At 41.1% G+C, this 25,129-nt stretch overlaps 1 protein-coding gene across 17 annotated transcripts in view; it reads right to left on the bottom strand.

The window, feature by feature from the left end:
- The window catches only part of MAP4 (microtubule associated protein 4), a 151,610-nt gene that overhangs the window by 40,343 nt on the left and 86,138 nt on the right, over positions 1 to 25,129 (bottom strand). For 10 of the 17 annotated variants that reach the window (XM_033132255.1, XM_033132257.1, XM_033132259.1 and 7 more), the window contains 6 exons: positions 15,848 to 15,970; positions 12,605 to 12,718; positions 10,243 to 10,374; positions 8,713 to 9,684; positions 7,925 to 8,047; positions 2,590 to 5,892 (listed from right to left, as the gene is read on the bottom strand). In XM_033132255.1, the coding sequence (XP_032988146.1) occupies positions 2,590 to 5,892; positions 7,925 to 8,047; positions 8,713 to 9,684; positions 10,243 to 10,374; positions 12,605 to 12,718; positions 15,848 to 15,970 (4,767 nt within the window). The remainder of the gene's footprint in view (positions 1 to 2,589; positions 5,893 to 7,924; positions 8,048 to 8,712; positions 9,685 to 10,242; positions 10,375 to 12,604; positions 12,719 to 15,847; positions 15,971 to 25,129) is intronic. The other 7 variants (XM_033132264.1, XM_033132262.1, XM_033132263.1 and 4 more) reach the window with 2 other exon arrangements.

The following is a 25,129-nucleotide window of genomic DNA, read 5'->3' as shown; positions in this document are numbered from 1 at the left end:
ACTAACAATGGCAACTGGACCTGGAGCTGAGCTGCGCCCTCCACAACTAAGACTGAAAGGACAACAACTTGACTTGGAAAAAGTCCTGGAAGTACACACTGTTCCCCAATAAAGTCCTGTTCCCATTCTCCAATAAAATATTAAAAAAAAAAAAAAATATATATATATATATATATATATATATATTTAAAAAAAAAGAAAAAGGACTGAGGCCCCTTTCTTTGTACTGATTTGAAAAGCTCTCTAAAATAATTAAGTTTATAAAGCAAGGCACATAGCAGAATGTGTGATAGCCATGTCTCATTTATATAAAATCAAGGAATATGTATGTCACCGCTTCTTTATGCATAAATTGTCTGGAAGGATGTGTAAGACACTGCTAACACTGGTTGCCTCTGAAGGAAACTTGGATGGGGGTTAATGGAGGGAGGTAAATTTAACGTTTTACTGAGTACCCCTTTGTACCATGTGAACGTATTACCTATTTAAAAATGAGTAAAAAAAAAAAAAAACTCCTTTGACTATTAAAAAAACGTCCAGGGGCCGGCCCAGTGGCTCAGGCGGTTACAGCTCCATGCTCCTAACTCCGAAGGCTGCCGGTTCGATTCCCACATGGGCCAGTGGGCTCTCAACCACAAGGTTGCCGGTTCAACTCCTCGAGTCCCACAAGGGATGGTGGGCTCCGCCCCCTGCAACTAAGATTGAACATGGCACCTTGAGCTGGGCTGCCGCTGAGCTCCCGGATGGCTCAGTTGGTTGGAGCGCGTCCTCTCCACCACAAGGTTGCCGGTTCGACTCCCGCAAGGGATGGTGGGCTGTGCCCCCTGCAACTAGCAACGGCAACTGGCCCTGGAGCTGAGCTGCGCCCTCCACAACTAAGACTGAAAGGACAACAACTTGAAGCTGAATAGCACCCTCCACAACTAAGATTGAGAGGACAACAACTTGACTTGGAAAAAAAGTCTTGGAAGTACACACTGTTCCACAATAAATTCCTGTTCCCCTTCCCCAATAAAATCTTTAAAAAAAAAGTCCAGATTACCCTTAGGGGAAAGGTGTGCTAGAATTCAGAGAAGAACACTGCCCCAAATCCATCACCTTCTCCCCAGCCACTCTGCGAGGCTACTCCTGACACAGTCTCTGAGCCTGGCCTGGCCAAAGCAGGGCCCCAGAAGCTCTGCAGCATCTACCTTGCTTCCTCAAGAATCAGCACAAATCCTCTTTATACATTTCTTTGGAAATACTGAGCAAAGAAATGGGTAGAGTTCAGAAAATTCACACGTTACTCTTTGTATCACCGCTGAAACTAAAGAACCAATCCGGAAACTAAAATCAAAGAACAGGATAGAACACTGGAAATCTTAAGGGGAAGCTAGAAAGCCCCCCACATACGACTTCATTTTCTGCCTTGGCAACAGGGGAGCTAACAGAAGGAAGATAAAAACAGAAAAGATGAGAATATCTTATGCAGATAACGGCTTCAGCATTCTCTGCTCCCACAGCACGTGTTCTCGCCGGGCACACCCATGCCCAGCGCAGGCTTTGCCCCAGACAGCAAGTCCAGCTCATGCACAACACCATCCCAGGGGAAAGCGTCTCCAAGAGCCTCACTAGCTACTAAGGCCAGTTGGTGGTTTTCGATTTCTGGAGTTAGTAGCTGCATCATGCAAGCTGGGCAACAGTGATTAAGCGACAATATCATTTGTAGGCTGTGGGAAAATCTCCAAGGCCAGGAACCATTTTTTGAAGGTTAGGCTCAGGCAAGTCATGATTACATGCATACTTTTCAGGGGGAAGGAAAGCTAACATTTCTAAATCTTTTCAATCTCATTCCGATTACTTGACTGATTAAAGCCAAAAAAGGCAAACTTATGAGGGTCCCACATGGGCAAGCTTTACAGACTGGCCCTGATGTAGACTGTGTTTCATGAACACAGACTCCACCCACATGCAACTGTGGGCCAACGGCTGTGAGCAAGAAGCCAGTGCAACTGCAGCTGCATCACTGAAAGAGCACGTCCCACTACTAGAAACACAAAGTCTGGGCCAGCCAACGCGGGCCAGAGGCCACCGTTTCCTATCAAAGGGAGACCACCCTCCTTTATCTAAAAGCAATTTGCATATGTAGTCCCACCAGCACAAGATACGGATATGCTCCTATATACCGACAAAAAAAATCCCACGCACTCAGCTGGATGTGAAACGTTTTTTCTCCTCCTTATACAAAATGATGATTAAAATTTGGCTGTAAACTTCACACATAGGAGGCACAGAGGCACACTTTGAAAAAAAATTAAGGCTAGTGAATAATGACAGGCCTGGTGCTCGACAACTCATTGTCTGCAATTCAACCTCCCGTAACACTCAAGGTTCAGTGCTGGGTAAACAGGCATGCAACCAGGTCACCTGCCTCAAGCTGGACACACCTGGGCTGCAGAACACACGTCATTAGCAGTTATACGTTTCCATGCCGACAAATCAATGATTAACAAGGATTAGAGTCTGAACAGGACCAAAGCACAAGCTCTTGGCCTCTCGGATGCTGACTCAAGCCACACGCGCACACACCGCCGCATGGCAGGCTCATACCGCTGCGCTTGGGGGGCGTGGATCTCTCTCGGTCCTGGGGCGCAGGTTTTGGCAAAGATGGAGGAAGTCCTCGGGACTTGGTGGGTCTCATGTAGCCTTTCATCACTTCTGCCATTCTGTTTTTGTCTTCCTTCTTTCCTTCTCCCGGGGCCTTTGGTTCAAGTTTTTCCGTCATGTTCTCAGGGGCCTCAGAGAGCCTTTCTTTGGGGTCTGGGAGTTGAAGAACCTTGGAGGCTGTCGCTACTAACTTATCTACCACCCTCGAAGGGGTAGCTGCAACTTCGCCACCTAACAACTCTGACCGGAGTTCTGCTGTTGGCAAGGAAACATCTTCCAACTCTGTGATTTCTGAAGACGGATGAGTTACTTCCAACTTGTCCTTTTCACTTTTTGGAGGCAAGAGAGTCCTGTCCACCTCGTCCTTCACACTAGCTGGGCCCCCGGACGCCCCACCCTCAGCATTTTGGTCCTCACAGAAACGGGGCTTTTGCGCTTCGCCTCCCAGTACACTGGGCGCTTGCACTGCAGCAGACCCCTCCTCACACTCTTCCTTTTTGTTTACTGGCTGTGCTGTAAGATGACTCCTCTCTGCACATGCTTCTCGGCCTCTGACCTCACTTGGTGGGCTCTGCTCTTCTACCAGCACTCCAGAAAGGTGCCCCTTCGCTAGTTCTGCTTTTTTCTCTACTGAATGCTTAGATGCACCGCTGGGCACCAACTCGGGTTCCCCTGTCACGTGCCCTCCATCTACCCCTGCTCCATTTTTCATGGGACCAGCAAGCTCGCCTTTATTCTTAACACGGTTATCTCCAGGACTACTAATTGTTTCTACGGATGCTGGAAAAGTCAGGGCACTTCCGCCTGTGCTTGTCGAGGGCGTAATAGCAGAGGGAGCCCAGGGTCTTTCTTGATCTGGGACTCCATCTTTGCTGCAATTATCTACTGCTAATAATTTGGAAGTCTGGACCGGAGCTGTCTCTTGCCTTCTTTCTGCCAAAGTGTCTGGAAACGAATCACTTTCCTTTGCTACCTGAGGGGTAGGAGTGGGTGGTTTTTCAGAGGCTGCTGAATCCAGGGCCTCTAGAGGGGCTGACTTATTTATCCCCCCTGACGGCGTTCTGCGGCAGGTAATGTTTCTGTTTTCATCCATATAGCCCATGCCTTCAACTTTGTGGACCCCTGTGGCTTCCAGGGCAACATGTGTTTTTGTTGCATCTGTCTTACTCTCCAGAATGTGCTTCTCAGGAAAACTACTTTTAACCTTTTTACTTTTGCCATCCTTACTCCTTTTGTTTGGTTTGTCAGCCACTGCAGTGAGTCCCTTGGCTGCATCTGTCTTACACTCCTCAGGCAGTACTGAAGGAACAAATCCTGGCCCCTGGGTTTGGTCTTGGCAGCTCACATCTGTCACCTTGGTAGCTGTTCCAGTAACAGCAGAATCCTTGACTGTGTTTTTGTTTTCACCAAGAGCCCCAAGTTCAAAAGAATTAACCTCAACATTTTTACCCTTTCGGTCAACTATTTCCACTGTGGGGGTATCTGATGTATGTGAGAACACAGGCTCATGATTAACGGGGAACGTGAGCCCTAACTCCTTGTTTTGATGGGGAGTGCCACCAGCCCCTCCACCCTTCCCTACAAAGGGCGGGCTGAGGGTTTCTTCCTTGCTCTCCATCCTAGCTGGCTGTGTGGAATAATCATTTTTAACCTTTTTGTTTTTGCCTTCATTACCTCTTTTTTTAGGCTTTTCAGAAATCCAGGGAGCTGCCTCACGATCCATCCAAGGACACCTTCCTTCCTTGCCCTGGTTACTGACACCCAGATCTATGGCCACGGCTCCTCTTTCTGTTCTACTACTGGAAGTCTGAGCCACGCCCGACTCATTCCCCAGAGGAATCAATGCCTGCAAGGTGCTCACCACACTAGGGTCAGTCATCCCCTTAGGCTCCCCCCTCACCACTGCCTTAGGGAGATCAGCCGTGCTCCCCGGTTGCTTTGAAGGATCCAGCCTCAGCTCCTCACTCGTACCCCCGGCATTCATTATTCCGGTGGTAGTGGCTGGCTCACTAGGCCCAAAGACAGCCCTGCCATCCTCCTGGTTGTCTGGAAGGAACAGCTGCTCAGGCCTGGCTCTTACCTTCCCAGAACTTGCTCTCACTTTCCCAGAACTTCCCCCTCCCTTCCTGCTTTTGCCATCACTTGCCATTCTCTTAAATGGTTCATTTCCCGGCCCAGGAATCGGAGCTACCTCCTTGTCCTGCAGCTGCTGGGAAGCTGAGATCCTCAGCTCTTGTCTTGGTTTGGGAAAGTCTTCCTTTTTCAGTTCTTTAACCTCTCCAGCACGTTCATGCTGCAGGTTAGTCATTTTCCTTTCATCATTCCCTTCTTTCAGACTACTTTCTAACGGATTACTTGCTGTCAAAGTGGGTATCGAATTAGACAGTTCTTTTGCTGCTCTGGGTTTTGAAACTCCTGCCACAGCCTCTTGGTCCAAGACAGGAACGCAACCCTCTTTGGGTCTGATCTCCAAAGGGCTTTCTACTCCGTGTGCAGAAACTTCCGTCAGGGGCCCTTTCAGTTTGAGAGAGCCTCTGGCCTGGCCTTTCTCTGCAGGAGCGTATTCACCTTGCTGCATCAATTTCCTATCTTGGCTCTGCGGTCCTGTCTTGTGACCTCTGTCCTCTGCCTCTACTGTCAGCTTGGGCTGAGAACGTATTGCAGTTTTCAGGGGTTCTTCCAAAGGACACAAAGGAACACTAAGACTTTCTGAGGCAAAGTTCTCGGCCACCGGTGTGGCTGTTCTGGAGTCAACTTCACATCCCTTTTTCAGGTTTTCTCTGGATGCCAGTCCATACTCCATGCCCATAGGGGTAGACTGGCTGGGGAGAACATCTGATTTTTGTGTGTCAGCTGCAAAGGGGTGACCTTTAGGCTCTTTTGCATTGTCATCATCCCAAGGTCCCCCAGCCCGGGGTTGAGAATATCTTTTTTGTTTGGGTTTCTTCTTTTTTTTCTTCATCATCATTGCTGTGCTTTCTAGAGCCCAGGCCTCCCTGCCAAGATCCCTCTGGGACTCCAGGAAGTCGCCATGAATAGTTTTCCTTTGGTTCCCAGGCTCACCACAGGAAGGTGAACCAGAGACCCAACCCGACTCTGATAAAGGGCAGGGGCCCAGCCCGGGATCGAGAGTAATCCGTGAAGAAGAGCCTCCCAGCAGCTCAGGAGGGACCCTAGCAGGCCTGGGCCGGGCGGCCCTGCGATCACTGGGTCTGCACACTTGTTTGACTTGTGTGGGAGAGGTACCTGCAATACATGAAAGTGGCCAAAATTCCAAACAGAAAACTCCTTGTTATTGTTTCTTAAAAAAAAAAAGTCCATTTAATGTCGCATTTAAGTAGTCTATTTTCACCAACCCACATACTAATTTGTTTAGGAACACAGCTTTTTCCAAAACATTTCTCACCCTTAACTGGGATTAGCAAATATTTAATAAAGATCATCATTTCAGGTTAAGATTTTTTTCAAACATACTTACAAAATACTAAGACTGGAGAAAATAAATTCAGAGATTTCCTAACCTCTATCATAAGCACTTATTGCCTATAAATCTCATCTGACACTTATTTTTATTTGTCATTATTTTTACTAGGTATATAATTCCTGATTCTGCAATAAAATGGTAAGTTCCTGTCTCTTTTTGGTGACATTTAATTGAATAAAATACATATGATCTTGGACAGAATTTGTAATTCTAAGAGTCTGTCACCAATATTATACTAATTACTTGCCAAATTAACCAGATCAATTCTGGGAAACAGACCTTCTAGAAGGCCAGACTTATGCTACCAGGAAAAAAAATAAGAAGAAAAAAAGAAAAAAGATACTGACTTAGTATTTTGGCCAGAGAAAAATTCTCATCATTCCAGAACTGAGCCTCCTACATTAAGACACATGTTAGATTTCAATGTTCTGTTCCTAAATGTACTTTCCCAAAGCCAGAGAAATATACATAATGCCAAGTAGGGCAATGAATGAAAACAATTGGGATAAGCACCCCTTGGGAAAGTGTCAGGAAGTCTGCTGGTCCAACCTCCTTCCTCCAAGCCGACACAGCATGGATCCGAGGTCCCAGGAAGAGTCCATTAGGAGCAGGTCAAGGACAGCGTTTGTCAAGTCTGACCCAATGGAATGACGTGAGAGAGTACTGAAACACTGAAACAGTACTTTTTGTTTCTGTCGTTATCCCTCCAAAGTCCTTCCAAATCCTGCCCTTTATTTAACACCTCAGGTCAATTTCTGCTTCTCTCAAAAAATTGCTAGGCCTTAGCACCGCACAGCATTTAAAACATTTAATTTGGCAATTAATCAGCAGCTATTTGGTGCCATCTCTTATACTATTTTATTCAATTATTATATAAATCTTTGGTTTCAGAGTTCATGCCTGCGAACTTGTCTTGCCATCCAGGCTATAATATAATAATAACAACACAAGAGCAAGGACCCGGCCTTAAATATCTGTGTGCCTTCGCATGGTGTATTTTCTACACAGAAAGAACCTGATAAATCTGTATTGGTATGTTGAGTCACTAAAACATCATTTTAAAAAACCCAAACGTTCATTTTGTTCCTTCTTGTTGCCAGGCAGTGTGCAAAGCACTAGAGATCGTAAGTGAAATAAGTCACGGTCCCTGGCCTCCGGTTCACATTTGAATCACAGTCACAGGAAAGTCGGCAGAGAATTCAGCTGTCGGTTATATGCATGTTTCTGGCTTATAATAAAAACGGGTAATCTTAGAGTTCATTGAAGAATCGAACTTTGAGTTAGAAAGTATCTTACAGCAGTGCCTCTCAAAGTTTAACGTATATAAGAATTATCTGGAGAACTTGAGAAAATGCGTATTACGAGTCTGAAGGTCTGGGGAGGAGCCCCAAATGATGTATTTCTAACACGGTCCCAGGCAATGCAGATGCTGGTAGGCTGTGAAACACACAGTAACCAGCAAGGGTTTACAGACCACTGGACCAACGTAGTCTCTTAAAGCTGAGGAGACTGAGATGTGGGAAAGCTGAATAACTGCCTAAAACCCCTCAGGATAGAAGAGTGAACAGCTGACCTGCATTCAAGTTTAGGTGTCCTTAGTTGATGTAGTGATAATTTAAAAGTACGGAACAAGCTAACTTTCTGCCTGAACAACACAAATTCTATCTAAGAAAGAGAAATGACCTCGTAACGGCACCGCTGACTCTACCATCCAACCAGGGACAATGTCTGTCCCACCACCCCCACTCCCAGCTTTAGTGGTTTCTAAGAGTCCACTTGGTTTTCCTAACTTACCTGTGGTCTCAGGAGAAAGCTCAGAAGGTTGACTGCTGAATGGTTTCTTTTGCTCTAGTTTCTCTAACACAGACACTTCATCTGTTGGCAAGTTGTACTTCTGGCCCGTGGCTGAGACCGCTTCTAAAGGTAATAGTAAAAAGCACACAGGTTTCAGAGCAGCATGATTTCAGCTATTCTTCCACCTTCCAGAAATCGGAAATGGGAATAGTTTTTGAGGAATGAGGGATGCTCCGGTTAGGGCAGCAGAAAAATGGAGTTGCAGTTGGAAGGGGAAGGGAAGGTGGAGTTGGGAGGGCTTCTGTGTTTTTTAAGATGGAAAAACCACAGATGTTATTTGTGTATGGTAGGAAGGATTCGATGGAAAGGGTCAAAAGCTGGTGAGAGGGAAGAAAAGGAGAGAACGGACTGGGCAATACGCCTAAGTAGGCAAGAAGAGATGGGGCCTAGTGCAAGACAGAGAGGTTGGCCTTATCGAGAAACAGGACGACTACTTCTAGTGACAGGAGGGAAGGCAGAGTCTATGGATACAGACACAAGATGAGGTAGTAGAAGGTTGTGAATATTCTCTTACTACCTCAATTATCTATGAGAAAAACAGGAAGATCAGCAGAATAAGGATGGGGAAGGTGTTGGAGGTTGGAGGGGGCGAAGATGAGAAGTAATTGTCTAGGAGAGTAGGAACGTCTATGGATTTGCAAAGTTTTTATTCATGATGTTTGTCCCTTACCCTTCTGGAGACTACACCCTGGTAGACAGAAATCCTGAGAGTAAGAATAAGTCCATACCTGGCGAAATCATGGAAGTAGGTGCAGCTGAATGCCCCTCATTCTGCAGAGATTCTAACCGTGAATCCTCACTTATTTCTTCCTGTGTCCGTCCAGCTTTCACGTCCTTAACCGGAACGGGTGCCACCTCTCTTTCTGAGGGTGGTATAACCTCCTTAGCCAGCGCAATTTCTGTGTCTGGAGACAGAGGCACATCCGTGCCCAGGGCCATCTCTGGTTCTGGGGGTGAAGCCATGTCCTTGCCCAGCACCACCTCTTTTTCTTGAGGTGGAGCCACATCCTTGCCCAGAGCCATCTCTATGTCTGGGGCTGGAGCCGTGTCTTTGATCAGGGCCACTTCTGGGCCTGGAGATAGAGCCATGTCCTTGACTGGGGCCACCTCTGTTTCTGAGACCAAGGCCAACTCCTTGGCTGAGGATATTTCTGTGGATGATCCAATGTCCTTAGCCAGTGCCGTCTCTATTTCTGAGAGTGATACCACACCCCTGGCAGGGGCCATCTCTCTGTCTGTGGGTGTTACCAAGCCCTTTGCTGGGGCCAAATCCATTTGTATAGGTGGTGCCCTCTCTGTTTCTTTGAATAGCATTCCATCCTTAGCTGGGGCTTCCTCTGTTTCTGGGGGTGACATGATGTCCTTAGCTGGGGCTTCCTCTGTTTCTGGGGGTGACATGATGTCCTTAGCTGGGGCTTCCTCTGTTGCCATGGGTAATACCACATCCTTGACTATGGCCATATCTGATTCGATGGATGATTCCACGTCCTTGGCAAGTGCCACATCTTCTTTGGTAGATAGTTCCACGTCTTTAGCCAATGCCACCTCTGTGTTTGTGGCAGGTGCCATGTCCTTGGCCACGGCCATCTCTGTCTCTTTAAACGGTGCCATGTCATCAGCCTTCAGTCCCATCGTTATTTCCAATGCTTTTGCTGGTGCCCTTTCTTCTGATGATGCCATTTCTACCACCTCGGCTGGCTCTAAGGGAAATAAGTTGGAAATTTAGCATCCATCATTGACTGCTTGTAGCTCTGCATTCAAAATCCACTTTCTTAGAGCACAGGAGCATCTGGTTTTTGTGACCATAACACCCTAAACATAACTAAGAAGCTGTCCAGTTAACGTATTTGTGCGTACTCTGACACTCCCAATACTTAGAAGAATAGGATGTTGGGAGAACAAATAGTGGAAGAGAAAAGGCAAAGAATAGAAAAAAATCAAAGGCTTAATAAAACAACACAGGTACACAATTAGTGTCAGAAAGGGCACCTATGGGACATCAAGAAAAAACCCTAGAATCCTAAATCTGCACTGAATTAAAAAGTGATTTTCTGTGCCCGTTAACCCAAAGTCTTGTATTTCTACTGCAACTTACTTCCTCTAAATGTGAAATAGGTAATACAAGTTTAAAAACATTTGTGATGGTTCTGAGATGTATATCTATACTGCTGTACACTGCTAAAAAAGAAGTCTGATGACTTATATTGATTATTGATACTGTAATCATTAACTGATAAAGAGAAGTTCTAATAATTTACCTGCTGTGGGCTGTACAGGTTGTGTGGCCTCTGGGGAAATGAAGACTCCTGCGTGCGGAGAGTTTGGGGCTTCCACAGGCCACCCCTGAGGTACAACAGCTGCAGGAGCAAATGTGTCACAAGAAAACAGACCTAATATTGAAACACAAACAAACACATTTTTGAAACTTGATTAACATTGGGGGGGAAAAAAGACATCTGGCATTTAAAATCAGCTTTACATACTGCCATAAAGATGCAGACCTAAGAACCAATGAAAAACAAAGCAAGAAACTGCTGATATTTTTCAGGTTTGGGCTATGTGTTCATAGGCTGTATAATATAACTATATGCCTGTCACCCATGAGTCAACACTGATTGGCTGCCTTCTAGAGTGGATTATAAAAGTTCAAAATACCAAAGACTGAGCTCTAGCTCCAACATCACAATTGATATAACATAACATTTAGTAAGGAATTGTGACTTCCTCATCTGTAAAATGAAATTAACACCATCCTTTCCAACATTAGAGGACAATTTTGTGAAAATGCTTTGTAAATTATTAAGAACTACACAACGTAAAGGATTATTATTATTCTGTCCACTGCCAGACTTAAGAGGGGATTTAATAACCCCTGGAGGGTTCTTGCCATCAAGGTTATTACAATTTAGCTAGAGCGACAAAATCGACATATATCAAATAATGCAAAATACACAGATCTAGGTGCTATACGAGTTTTAAAACACACCAGAGGACTAGAGTGGTCGTAGAAAGCTCCAGAGAAGCAGAAGCAGGAGCAGGAAGAGAGGAGAGAATAGTCAATTTCAAGGATAGAGAGAAAGAAAAAAAAAGTATGAAGATGCCAACAGGACAAGAATGTTTCCAGGACTGTAAGATTAGTTTGATTCAACTAGATCTTGCATACCAGCGAGGAAAAATAAGATTAGAACAATGGAAAAAGGATCTGGAAAGCAGAGAAATTTAGACTTGAAGAGAAAAAAGAAGGGGAGGGTGCCTTAACATCTTAATTATGAAAATGAGATGATGAATACAGAACAGGGACTCAAGGTAATCAATACAGCAGGTCTATTCAGAATGAATTTTAAAAGGGAGCAGGAAGCCTGTCAGGAGACTACTGAGGTGGTCTAGGTGTGAAGTGATAGGGGTTTACCTGGGAAAAGCAGAGGGAGCATAAAGGAAGAGAAGAAAGATGCTGTAAAGAAGAAAGAAGTCAATGCAACTAAATGACTCGCTAGTTAGTGAGCTGAAAAAAACAGGAGTCAAAGCCAAAATCAAAGTATCAGGAGACGAGATAGATAACATCAAAGTCATTTAACATCCTTCTCCCAAGAGTTCAAAAAGCCTACGTGGAATATATTATTGGTCAGGATCTTTACAAATACAGAATTGTAGCATTGTTTGAAGTGGGACTTGATGATGATGGGTACTGAAGGAAACCAGAATATGTCACCTCAAAACATGCCTCTGACTGAAAAATAATTTTGACCTGAAGGCAATTAAAAGCAGCAAACCCACAAAAAAGTTCCTCCCTTTCTACCTAAAGGCAGGATATAAATTCTCCTTTTACTGGAGATAAACTCTTACCAGCCCAGAGAAGCACCAACGAAATCTGCAAACAAACCTTACTCCATTAGTTCCCTCCCATTACCTTGCCTGTTTGCCACTCTTAGAAGCCTAATATTGCTGTCCTTTGTCCTGTCATTTCTCTCAAGTTTATTGTTTTTTGTTGAAGATGCTACAGAAACAGAAATTCTAAGCAACGATCTTCAGTTACTTTTCTCCTGTGTGATATATACTGCAGGTGTTAATAAACTGTTCTTCTCTTATTAATCTTTTCGTTAGTCCCAGCTGAAAACCTACGATGGGTAGAAGTTTTGCTTGCCCTACAGTACCCAGGCACATTCATGTTAAAAGTTAAAAGTTATACAAAACCAGAAATGAGGATACTACATATTGGTAACAAAGATCCATTTAATGTTTACTATGTAATGAACACTATAGAAGTTCTTTTACATAATTTCACGTAGTTATCACATCTTTAAAGCTAGAAAGTAGTTAGTGTTAACCCCATTTTATAGACAAAGAAACCGAAGTTTAGGGAGGATATAATTTGCCCAAGGGCATGAGGTAGTAAAATGTGGAGACAGAATTTGGCCCTAGGATATAGGACTCAAGATCTCATGAGAGGACCGGAGCAGCAGAGAGCCTAACTATGAATTCTCTCCTGGGACTGATCTAGAAAGTGCCTTGTCCCAGCCAGAGCTCCTCAATGTGACTTTGCCTAGTGGTTAACTTCAAAGGTAAGGGGTGAAGGCCACATAAAATTGTCTAGGGTAAGAAGTCCAACTGGCGAAGTCATACCATAACTGTCTTTCAGGGGATCACTCTGCTCTGTAAATGCTGAAGCATTGGCTGTTCCACTGGGGAAAAAGAGCAAATCTTCCAGGCCGTCACTGTGGTGCATCTTAAAGGGATCTGGAATAAAGAAGGAATTTAAAACTCATTCCCAGTGAATACAACTATAGAGGTAGCATTCCTTATTATCCCATGAATACTGATTAGTTATACATGTGTCATTAACAGTTCGTTAAATAAACTGAGATAATATGTGACTAAACATGGTAAGAAATCAGTAAATATTCACTAATTCATTTGTTACGAGTTAAAAATACGTCGTAACCTCATATTCTCTAAGATTTAATTATCTAAATCAGACAGCCAACAAATACATAAAAGAAAAAACACAACAAACGCTCAACTCTACAGTCTACCAAGAGGTGAATGCACAGGTATAATTAAACTTTCAATAGATATTTACACAGTAGACATTCACTTTACTTTAAAAAAAAAAAAAAAAAAAAAAAGACACGCAGAACAAGTGAGGGAAAAAAAAGACATTTCCATCTTATGTGGACATAATGAAGAAAACTGCATTTCAAAAGCTACCTGAATGAGCTGGCATCTCGAGAGGAGAAATAAACTCAGGAGTTGGCATGAGTAGACACTCATAAACACTTAACAAATTAGGAATAGAAGGTATTTCCCTTAATCTGATAAATGGCATCTGTAAAAAAAACCCACAGCTAACACCATACTTAATGATGAAAGACTGGATGCTTTCCCCACAAGACCAGGAACAAAAGAAGAATGTCTGCTTCTCGTCTTCTATTTAACATTGTACTGAAAATTCTAACCAGGACAATTAGGAAAGGAAGAAGTAAAACTATTTGTAGATGAAGTAAAACTATATTTGTAGACGATATGATCTTATATATATTAGGTTGGTACGAAAGTAATTGCGGTTTAAAAGGTTGAAAATAATTGCAAAAACCGCAATTACTTTTGCACCAACCTAATGGAAAATCCTAAGGAATCCACTAAAAAAAACTACCAACCTGGTCAGCCAGGTTGGAAGATACAAGAACAATATATTAAAATCAATTGTATATCTATACCCTTGCAATGAACAATCTAAAAATGAGACTAAGAAAATTCCATTCACAGCATGAAAAAAGAATAAAATAGTAGGAACAAATTTTACAAAGGGAGTATAAAATTTATACTCTGAAAACTACAAAAATATTGTTGAAAGAAATAAGATATAAATAAATGGAAAAATATTCCATGTTTATAGACTGGCAGACTTAAGATGGCAAAACTCCCCAAAATGATCTACAGATTCAATGCAATTTTTATCAGAACCCCAGCTGATTTCATTATAGAAACTGACAAGCTGATTCTAAAATTCATATGGAATTACAAAAGATGCAAAGTAGCCAAAACAATCACGAAAATGAAGAACAAAGTAGGAAGACTCACACTACCCAACAGCAAAACTTACCAAAAAGCAACAGCAATCATGACAGTATAGTACTGGCATAAGGACGGAAACACAGATCAATGGACTAAAACTAAGAGTTGAGAAATAAAACCATATGTCTATGGTCAACAGATTTTCAACAAGGATGCCAAAACCATTCAATGGGGTAAGAACTGTCTTTTTTTAAAAAGTTGAGGTGGGACAACTGGATATCCACATGCAAAAGAATTCATTCTTCTACCTCTCCCCATATTTAAAAAAAAAAATTAACTCACAGTGGATCAAAGACTTCAATACAAGAGCTAAAATTATAAAATTTTTAGTAGAAAATACAAGAATAAATCTTCACAACCTCAGATTTGGCAATGGATTCTTAGATATGATACCAAAGCATGAGCAACAAAACAAAAATGACGTTTGACTTCATCAAAACTAAAAACGTTTATGCATCAAAAAAATACTATCAAGAAAATTAGAAGACATTCCACAAAATGTGGGGAAATATTTGTAAATCATAAATCTGATAAAGGTCTCGTATACAGAATATATAAATAATACACCAACAAAATGACAAACCAATTAAAAATTGAGCAAAGGATCTGAATACATATTTCTCCAAGGAAGATATACAAATGACCAATTAGCCCATGAAAAGATAAAAAGACAATAAACATCATTAGTCACTAGGAAAATGCAAATCAAAATCACAATGACATACCATTTCACAACCATTAGGTTACCTATAATTTCCAAAAAAGGGGAAATAAGAGCTGTCAAGGATGTGGAAGAATTGTAAACCTCATACATTACTGGTGGGGAATGTAAAATGGTGCAGCTGTTTTGGAAAACAGCTTGGTAATTCATCAAATGACAAACATAGAATTACTATATGATCAGCAATTCCAAATAGGTATATACCCGAGAGAAATGAAAACACATGTCTACACAAAAGCTTGTACATGAATGTTTACAACAATGTTATTCACAATAGTAAAAAAAAAAAAAAAAAATCCTTCAACTGATGAAGAGATTAAACAAAACGTGGTTTTCCCATACCCTGGATTATGCGTCATATAAAAGAATGAAGTTCTGATCCATGCCACAAAAATGCGTGCACCTTAAAAACGTGTGCTCAGTGGAAAAAGCCAGTCACAAAAGACCACACGTTACATGAGTCCATGTATACGAGATGACCAGGACAAGTAAATTTACAGAGACGGGAAGTAGAGTCCTGGTTCCTTAAGGCTAGGGTGGATAAGGAGACAGGGAGTTATGGCTATCTAAAGAGTACCAGGTTTCTTTTTGAGGTTATGAAAATGTTCGAAATTTGACTCTGGTGATGGCTATACATGTGAATATACTAAAATCCACTGAATTGTACACTTGAAGTGGGTAAATTGTATGGTATGTGAATTATATCTCAATAAAGCTCTTTCTAAAAATTACCATATATCCAGGATAGCCAATAATTGGAGAATGGTACATAACATCAAGTACTATATTCTCTGGAACCAACTATGAGCACCATATAAGTTAGATGGAAAAAAACAAACCACCTATTAGTGTAAACAAATAACCTGAGCTCTCAACATCAGAATGTTCCCCAGAAGAAGAGATAGACAGAGAGGAGAAAGGGTCAACCAAATGTTCAGGGGAAATAATTATACCTTGGTTGTGCTTTAGAAGCGATATTTAGTCTGAAATGTTTTATGAGTGGTGGTTGTGGCTCTGTCATGTTTATGTCACAGTTCACATTCAGCAGTCACAGGCAAGCCAGCACTTACCAGTCTGCACAGGATTCACTACTTGCTCGGGTTCGAAGCAAAAGTTTGTATTTTCTGGCCAGTTCTGGCTGTTGTGATATCCCTGGTAGGCCACTTTCTCTTCAAGGAATTCAGTCGGAAACCCTTCAAATAGAAACATAAAACAAAAGTTGCAAGATACCACTGTTTTCTCCTCCACTAGAGTAGCATTTCAGTATTACAGCTAGTACAATATAAAACAATCATACCTAGCTAGTGCATTTGACAAAAACTTTTTTTTAAATTAAGTAAATTAAGTACTGGAGGCATATGGTTGTTATAAGGTTAAAAATACTGCAGGAGCACTTCTGGTTATGGATGCGTGAAAGGTTAGTGATTTGTATCCACAAAAGAACAAATATAAAATTGAACAAAACTGTCAAAATCATTTTTGTTTTTAAAGCCAGCTCTAAATAAATGAAGAGATATACCATGTTCATGAATGGAACTCAATATTGTTAAGATGGCAATTCTCAACTGACCAATAGATTCAAGGCAATTCCTAGCAGAATTTTTTTAAGATACCAACAAGATCATCCCGTAATTTACATGGAAATACAAAAAACATAGAAAAGCCAAAACAAATTCAAAGAAAAGCAAGTTGGAGGAGTTACAATGACCTAATATCAAAAGCTATTATAAATGTATAATAACCAAGTCAGTGTGGTATAGACCACACATTAGATAAATGGAACAGAACAGAGTTCAGAAAGAAACCTACACAGGTGTGGTCAACTGGTTTTTAACAAATATGCCGACATAATTCAATGGGGGAAAGGATACTTTTTTTTCAACAAATGATAAACTCAACTGGGCACTTACCTCATACCTTAAGCAAAAACTAACTCCAAATGAATTAAAGACCTAAATGTAAGGAGCTAAAACTAAAAAACTTATAGAATAAAACATAGGGGAAAAATCTGTGACCTTGGATTAGGCAAAGATATCTTAGACATGTCATCAAAAACACTATCCATAAAAGAAAAAAACTGATGAATTGGACATGAACCAAATTTACAACTTTTGCTTTCCAAAGATACCGTTAAGAAAATGAGAAGAGAAGCCACGGACTGGGAGAAAATATTTGCAAATCATAAATCTAATAAAGGATATGTATGCAGAAGCAGTTAAAAATCTCACAACACATTTTAAATTAAAATCTACATTAGATAAGTTTTAACTAGAGAAACAAGTTCATTTATCACATTAAAAACGAAAGATGTATACATTACTTAAATACTGGTACATATAGTATTTGTTCAAAATTGCGCTTATGCATTTAACATGGGGGAAATAACTATTTCCCCCAATGAGCTCTTTTTGTTCAGTTTTGTTTATACTTGCAATGAGCAGTGCCCATACAGTTCTTATTTTCAGTTTCCCTACATTTTGTTTGTTCTGATTATCTTTATTAGAATGTTACTCTGTATGTTGAAGCTAGCATAAAACAGTGAGACTTGGAAAAAAGAAATCTCTTACAACACAATTATAAGACACCTCAATTTTAAAATGGGCAGAAGAAAATAAACAAACGGATAATATCCACATGAAAAGAAGCTCACCATCATTAAAATCTCTATGAGATGCCACTACATAACCACTACTGCTAAAGTCAGGGCAAACTGGGCGGGTAAGTGGCAGGACTGTCCCTCCTTTACCACTAGCCAACATCAGGCCGCCTCTGGTGCAAATTTTCCCCTTTAAGGTTGCCCTTTATTTTCATGTTTCATGGAATCATGTAAATCTGATTTCATCTACATCAAATGGTTTAGGGAAAGAGAAGAGGAATGAAATGAAATAATTTATCTTAGATTTGCATTCCCTGAGATGTTCCTTCAGGAACATTGACTGAGATGATCTTAGATATCTGAGGGGGTTTTTTTGTTTGTTTTTAATTTTAATCAAAATTACTCCAAGGTCATTATTCTAGACTGGATGATTCACGTTAATAAATTCACACTATACACCGAACTTCTTGGAAAATGATTTACATTCACCGGTAATATGTAAAGCATAAAGAACCCCCAAAGAATTTAAACAATAGCCTATTTCCAAAACAAGCTTTAAAAGGCTAGTGATTCTGTTTCTACTTCTTACCCTTGGTAAAAACCCACAATTGTTAGAAGTGGGTACATTTCTCTTGCATCCTGGAGAAGGAATATGCGTCTGGTTTTAGACGCAGATGGCACGGGTTATCCCCCTTCACAGCGGTGCTGCCAGAATAGCCAGCCGCCGGAAACAGTGTCATTAATGAGCACGTCTGAGAAGCCGCCCCCATATCTTCGTACAATGCTGTTGACCCAGATTTCCTTCTTAAAACTCGGCAGCAAAAGTAGGCAAACTCCTTTGCAGAAACAACAGCCTTCAGGATAAATGTGGGTGGTTATCTATTTTTATTTTTTTTTTTTAGCATAACTGCAGTCTACTCAAAAAGTCTATTTCAGTAAAAGAATGAAAAATGAAATTTTAAACAAAAAGCAATTTACATGATGCAACAGAAACAACCCTAGATACCTTGGTTCTCTTCTAGAAGTAGAATAGGGAAAGATAGGGGCCAGTTTCTATTTTTGTGAAATTGGGTCATTTAACAGAAAAGGCAAGTGACTAAATATTAAAAGTACCAATTAATCAAGTAGTTGTATCTCTAAATCTAAGCCAGAGTAATCCTATCAGAGAAGATCCTTTCTAAGTGCAAGATAAACCAGTGGCTTTTAATATAACAGAACACAAAAAGTTCACTGTGTCAGGTTCTACACTGCAAAAAACCTTTAAGAAACCATCACTTGTCGAGTTTTAATGTGAAATCAAAGGAGAATATCCACAGTTCTGAAAAAAAAAAACTATCAAAATAGTCCTTCTCTTAAATACATACATATGTATGTAAAAGAGTTTCTTCATATACTTCAACCCAAACAACATATTGTGACAGAATGTCTATTAGAGCAGACATTAACGAATTTAGAAAAATGTAAAACAACACAAGTGTTCTTACTAAACTTTTTTTGGGAAACCACTTATTTTAAAATGTTAACGTTAACATTCATGACTTTATTATTGTTATTTGAAAACAACAGTTTGAAAGTCTCTCAATTTTAATATTTAAGAAATACTGATAGATATAATCCACATAAACAAAAGCTCTTTGGGGGTCCTAAATTTTATGAACAGTTTTATTGAGGTACAACTGACATACAATAAGCTGCATGTATTTAAAGTGTACAATTTGAGAAATTGTGACACATGTATGCCATCGCCACAAGACAGCAAACATATTCACCATCCTCAAAAGTTTCCTAATTTTTAAGCACGAAAATTGTCTTGATACTAAAAAGTTTGAGAACTGATGACTTAAGAGTATTTAGAGACATTCTCATCCTTCAGCATACTGCTATTTACCTATAGAGTCAAGTATAAAGATAAAGCAGCAGAGAAAGAACACAGTTTGAGGCTGAAGACTCAAGTCGTAGTCTCAGCTCTTTGAAGAGACCTTAGTTAACTCATTTAATTCCTTTGAACCTCAATATTCCCACCAATATCATGAAAGGACTGTATCAGTATCTGGTCTCCAAGCTCTAAGCTCTAAAAGTCTATCAGTCCACGTCCCCATATACTGCACTGTGGGCTCATGTATAACTATCACTCTTCTAGCTCTTTCCCTGCACATCTGCCCCCCCCACCCCAAACAGAGTCAAGATGTCCAAGACAAAGTTCAGGCTTCGCTATGTTTTTGTGATAGAAACTTAGCCATCTGAGAAATGAGGAAACACATAACACAGTATTTCACTAAGGGCTAAACTGTATGATGATGTTTAAATTATATGGAAAGAGAAGAAAATTAATGCTAGCAAGCAGGCTTCACAGAAAAGACGGGGGCAATCTCAGAAAACGATATTTTCGATTACTGGTGACACTGTAAGTAACACATGCGAGAACATCAGATTATTGCTACCAAGAAAAAACAAAACTGACCAAGAAAACAGTATATATACATCCCTACATATATGCATATTATAGAATGATAAAGCAATTGTGGGAAAATGTTACTTATTGGTAAATCTGGAAAAACATACAAAAGTTCTTTGTTTTATTCTATTCTTTCAACTTTTTTGTACATTTGGAATTAATTCAAAATAAGAATTTAAGCATTTCTATTTTCTAAAATCAGAAAAAAGTGACAGAAAAAAGTTAACTCCTCAAATTTTCAGCCAACTCCACTTTTTAGAACAAACTAGATTTAAATGTTCATATCTAACTATATTAGAGTGTCCTTCTCCTCTATACTAAACAGTCAAAAAAGCCCACCAACCTTCCTGGTTTGAAATGAACAATATCTGACATCCCTAAAATATCTGGGAGACTCTTTTTTTAAGAGTTCAGAATTCTAACAATATTTGAAAACAGTGAAGCACTGAAGGACAGAGATGACGCTTTGGGTTAATAGTTTCTCTGGTTCACTGAAAAACAAACCAGCACGCTTCTTGAAAACATCCTAAAAGACTACACAGTGAGCTTGTTTTGCTTCAACCAGAAATCCGGCAGGCTGCTTCCTCGAGTGGGCACACGTACAGGATGGCAATAGCTGGCAATAACTTATCTGTGAGCACCACACTGTTTTCAGGTGTTCCTTCTGCCTCCACGACCCTCAGCTTATTATCGTACTGAATGGACACTGTTCCTATAAAAGCATGTGTCTGTACACAACTTCCTTTCTCATTCTCCAAAGAGGTTCTTCCATATACTCTCCTCTCCAGCATCCTCCGTCCCAACATACAAACTATCACTTTACAGAAAATAACATTCTTCGACTGCCTTTCCTCTACCGCAAATTTAACTATGTGAGTCCATCATTCCTTCCTTCCTTCCTGCTTATATAACTGAAAAATAATCCTCCACCTTTATTTTTTTTAATTTGAAAACAAAGCTAAACTAGAGACTACGAGAAACACACTTCACTCTGCCTTCCGGGACAGCACGCATGCAGGCACGCCGTTCATCAGCTCCCCGGCAATCCAGCCCTGAACCTCCCAGACTTACTTTGTATCCCTTCTCTCCGCACTTCTCCTCCTCTAGTTAAAACACAATTATATCTCTAGCATCTTTAAAAAACACACAAAATCCATACTGTATTAAAGAAAAAAATCCCCTATAAAAAAATCTATGTATTAAAAGAAACTTAGATTCTAATTTTAACAAAGCAGTTATTAAAACCAAACAAATGAGATAACTGGATGAGATGCTGGTAAACCGAATACTGGCTGGATATTAGTATTATAAATTGAGATGTGTGTTAATAGTACCCTAATTGTGTTTTAAAAAGGAATTGCTTTCTAGAGATACAGACTGATATAACAAAAGAATTACATGATGTCTAGGATTTGCTTCAAAAAACCACCTACGGTTGTGTGGAGGGAGGGAATAGGGATATATGAAATCAGAAAGCTCTAATACTAAAGAGTCTCTGCCTCCATCCGACTCTCCTCTTCTTAACATAAAACACGTTCAGATTACTCCCTGGTTTAAAACCCTTCAATGCTTCCCTGTAACCTACAGGTTACAGGACAAATTTACATCACTCGAGATTCTGTACAAGCCCGTCTTACATAATGTTTCAGCATAACCAGTCATCCATTCCACCCCCCCAAACCCCAGCTCACCCCACTATCCGGTACCCACATCCTCTATTCTTTTACCGAAGCTGCTCTATCCACGTAGGATACCTGACTTAGCTCTCCCCACACTGTTTGCCAACCCAAGGCTTACTCTTCCTTTCGGGGTCACCCTCCTAGGAAATACGAGTATTTGCATGGACCACTCCTCTTAAACACAGGGACTTCTTCCCTCAGTGTTCTCATGGCAACCAGTGCATTCACCTGTGCTCTGGTGTTTTCTTCTTAATGATACAATTTACAAATTAAGATTCTACTTTTTACAACAGCTTTGTTCCATTTAATTTTATTCACATTATATTTTTGCTGCCTATTAAAATATTATAATCAGTGTATAATTTACTTTTTGTAAATGTTCAGAGTTATTAAATAGAAATTTATGTTAAACTAAATCAGCTCATTCAAATACTTAAGTCTGCCTGGTCAGAATAGGCCATGATACTCGAGAGTAAAAGGAACAATTATTAATAATTAGGTCAGGACAGCATCCATGACAAACCAAGACGGTATGCACCTATGACATGGTATCTAGCTACCCTAATTAGAGGGATATAAAAACCAGGCTCTTTCTTCAGACAAAAAAGAAATTAAAATATTCCCTAAAAATGTCAATAATGCATAACGAACCCCATTTCTATTTTCATATTCTGTTAAACAGCTTATATATATATGAAAGTAATCACATGTGGATATTAAGCTGTATTCATGTCCACTGCCCATATTTCAATGACTTCTACTCATTCTGCCAATTTATTCCAGACAACTATGGATAATTGACATTCCCACTCTAAAGTGAAGATGAAAAACCACTTTCCCAAGCTGGGCAAACTATTTGTGGATATTTAATATTCTCATTATGGAATATAATCTGGAACACTGAAACACATATGAATCAAGAAGGAAATTAATGTCCAAACATTTTATTCTTTTCCTGTTTCTGGTTCCCTCAGATTCTGAAGGATTTTTTCACACTCTGATAAGAAGTCTGTCGGCCCCTGGCAGGGTTTGGTTTCCCGTTACTTTCGGACCTTCCTCCTCCTGGCACAGAGCTGGACATGGAGCAAGGTCCTCCACCCTGAGGCAGCACAGAGAGGCACTGAGTCGGGAGAGGGTCAGGTTTCAATCCCTGGTCCTCTCACTCAACACACACCTTGCCTCCCACCTCTGCCTCACATCCTATTACCAGGGAGGCAAGACCAAAATTCTGCCAGAATCCTCGATCTGACAAACCTCTGCTTCTTTGGTTTACTAATGCCTAATGAAAAACAAAACATTCTTGGTGCAGTAGCTTTCTCTCTGCTCTGAAAAAAATGCAATAAAAACACAATGTTTGTTAGCTATATTTTAATAAAAACCTTTAAAACCACAATGTTGTATCTTTCACATCCACTGGTCATAACCATGGCCAGTTCTTTAGAAAGTGTGTTAACAGTGCACACAAACACATACCAAGTCTTCGGAAGGGGGTCCACTGGTGCCCTAGCAGGTGACCAGTTTTATTTAAACCAAATTAAGTAAGGTATCCTTTAACTCAACCATTCAAAATTTCGCATTTATATACTTCAGCTGGTTGACCAGGTCATTCACAGTTTTTCTTTAAATTGAATGAATCAAATATAACAAAATACCAACCATTTAATGCTATCTTGAGCTGCACTCACTCATTCAACAATCATGTAAGTACCTAAACTATGGGCCCGGTTCCAGGGATAAAGCAGTGAATAAAATGTGCCTGGTTCCAGTGCGTTTTCTTCTCTTCCTGTTCGTGGGGTGCCATGCAGGTGTGTGGGACACCCCATGGTGCTCACCCCCATAAGTTTCAGCAGACCCTTCAGTGGCTTTATGTGGGTTCTGCTGTCACCCCCGCCAGTTTCCTAGTGAGTTTGCATGGCCCAGGGCGGCTTTCCCGAGCTGTCTTGGTATCCCTGCAAGTGGTGCCCCTATGCCAGCCTCAGCCTGTGCCATCTCAGGAACTTCTCCACACCCACACCAGCGGGCCACAGCTTTACCCTCCAGAGGGCTGAATCTCAGCCTTGGGCGGGCTCTCCTGCAAGACTGTCCTGTCCGTTTCTGGTGTATGCCACCTCAGGCACAGAAGGAGTAATTCGTCCCTGTATCTGTCCTTCCTATATTCTTCAGAGTTCTCTTTCCCCCTCAGTGGTTAATCTCATTTGTCAGTACTTCTTTATGTTAACTTCCCCTTGTTGAAATCACTATGTGTCTGTTTCCTGACTGGAACCCAACACAGTATTGCTACCCAAAGGACGGTGACCCCAGAACATAGACTTACAAACGCGGGATGTGGGGATCGTTTGGTCAGGCCTTTGGGTCTCAGTGCGCTGCTAAGCAGCACCTTGCCAATGCTGCGAATCCGTGGCATGCAGGCGACACAATTAATTGAGCTGTCATCTGTGACGGTGTTGAATGCAAACTGCAGCAAGCACCGTGGGAGCACAAGCAGCTGCAGCACTGGTCACGGCAGTACCAGTGACCACAGTAACGGTAGGATGGAGTGATTCGGCGGGATACACGGAGGGCTCACAGAAAGAGAACCACAAACTCAGGTCTCTCGAGCTCTGAGAGTTAGTCTGAGAACCAGAGTTTACATCACAGTCCCAAAGGGGCTCATATCCTGCAGCCCCAGGGCTAAGAGTGTTGGAAAAAATCAAACAAAAACTTTCATTACAAAGACTGTTGAACTCACAATCTCACCACGTTCTTCAGGTGAAGTCAGAACACTGACTGGGAAAGAATGGAATAATGACACTTGGAATGGAGACATCTGGTTACATGCAGCTGAAACTGACAATCCTGAGCCCCCTCTGGTGTCTGAGGATACTAGCCATCCTGACGCAAAACCCTGAGGAAAGTGTCACCCGGGCAGATACCCTGAAAGCGCATGCTCATTTCCTCATGGCGTCTCCCAACCACCCTTTGTTGCCCCCCAGACCTACAACTAGGGTCAAACCTTAGAACACTCTAGGGCAAAGCACATAAGCTACAGTCCACGGGCCAGATCTGCCCTGGCTCCCGTTTCTACAGAGGCCCCAACCTAACAGTGATTTGTACATTTTTAAAAACCAGAATTTGATTTTTAGAGTAGTTTCAGGTTCACAGCAAAACTGAAGAGAAGGTACAGGAACTTCCCCAAAGCCCCCGGTGCGCCCACAGCCTCTCCCATTAACGTCCCTCACCAGCAGGGCACATTTGTTACAATCAGTGAACCTCATTTGACATATCATTATCACCCAAAGTTCATAGGGCTTTTACATTTTTAAATGGTTTTTAAAAATGAAAAGATTATTTTGTGACATTTGAAAAATATGTGAAATTTACATGTGTCTATATATAAAGTTTTATTGGAACACAGCCAGGCTCATTTGTCCATGTATTGTCTATGGCTGCTTTTGTGCTACAATGGCAGAGTTGAGTAACCCCCCTTGAATAACACGGGGGGTTAGGGGCACCAACCCCCCCGCTCAGTCAACAATCCACATATAAGTGACCCCCCAAAAACTTAACTACTAATAGCCTGCTGTTGACCAGATGTCTTACCAATAACATAAACAATCAATTAACACATATTTTGTATGTTATG

The sequence above is a fragment of the Rhinolophus ferrumequinum genome, chromosome 17, assembly GCF_004115265.2.
Source record: "Rhinolophus ferrumequinum isolate MPI-CBG mRhiFer1 chromosome 17, mRhiFer1_v1.p, whole genome shotgun sequence".
Classification (NCBI taxonomy): domain Eukaryota; kingdom Metazoa; phylum Chordata; class Mammalia; order Chiroptera; family Rhinolophidae; genus Rhinolophus; species Rhinolophus ferrumequinum.
Note: the sequence above shows the minus strand (reverse complement) of the source record. Positions and strands in the feature narration are given on the sequence as shown.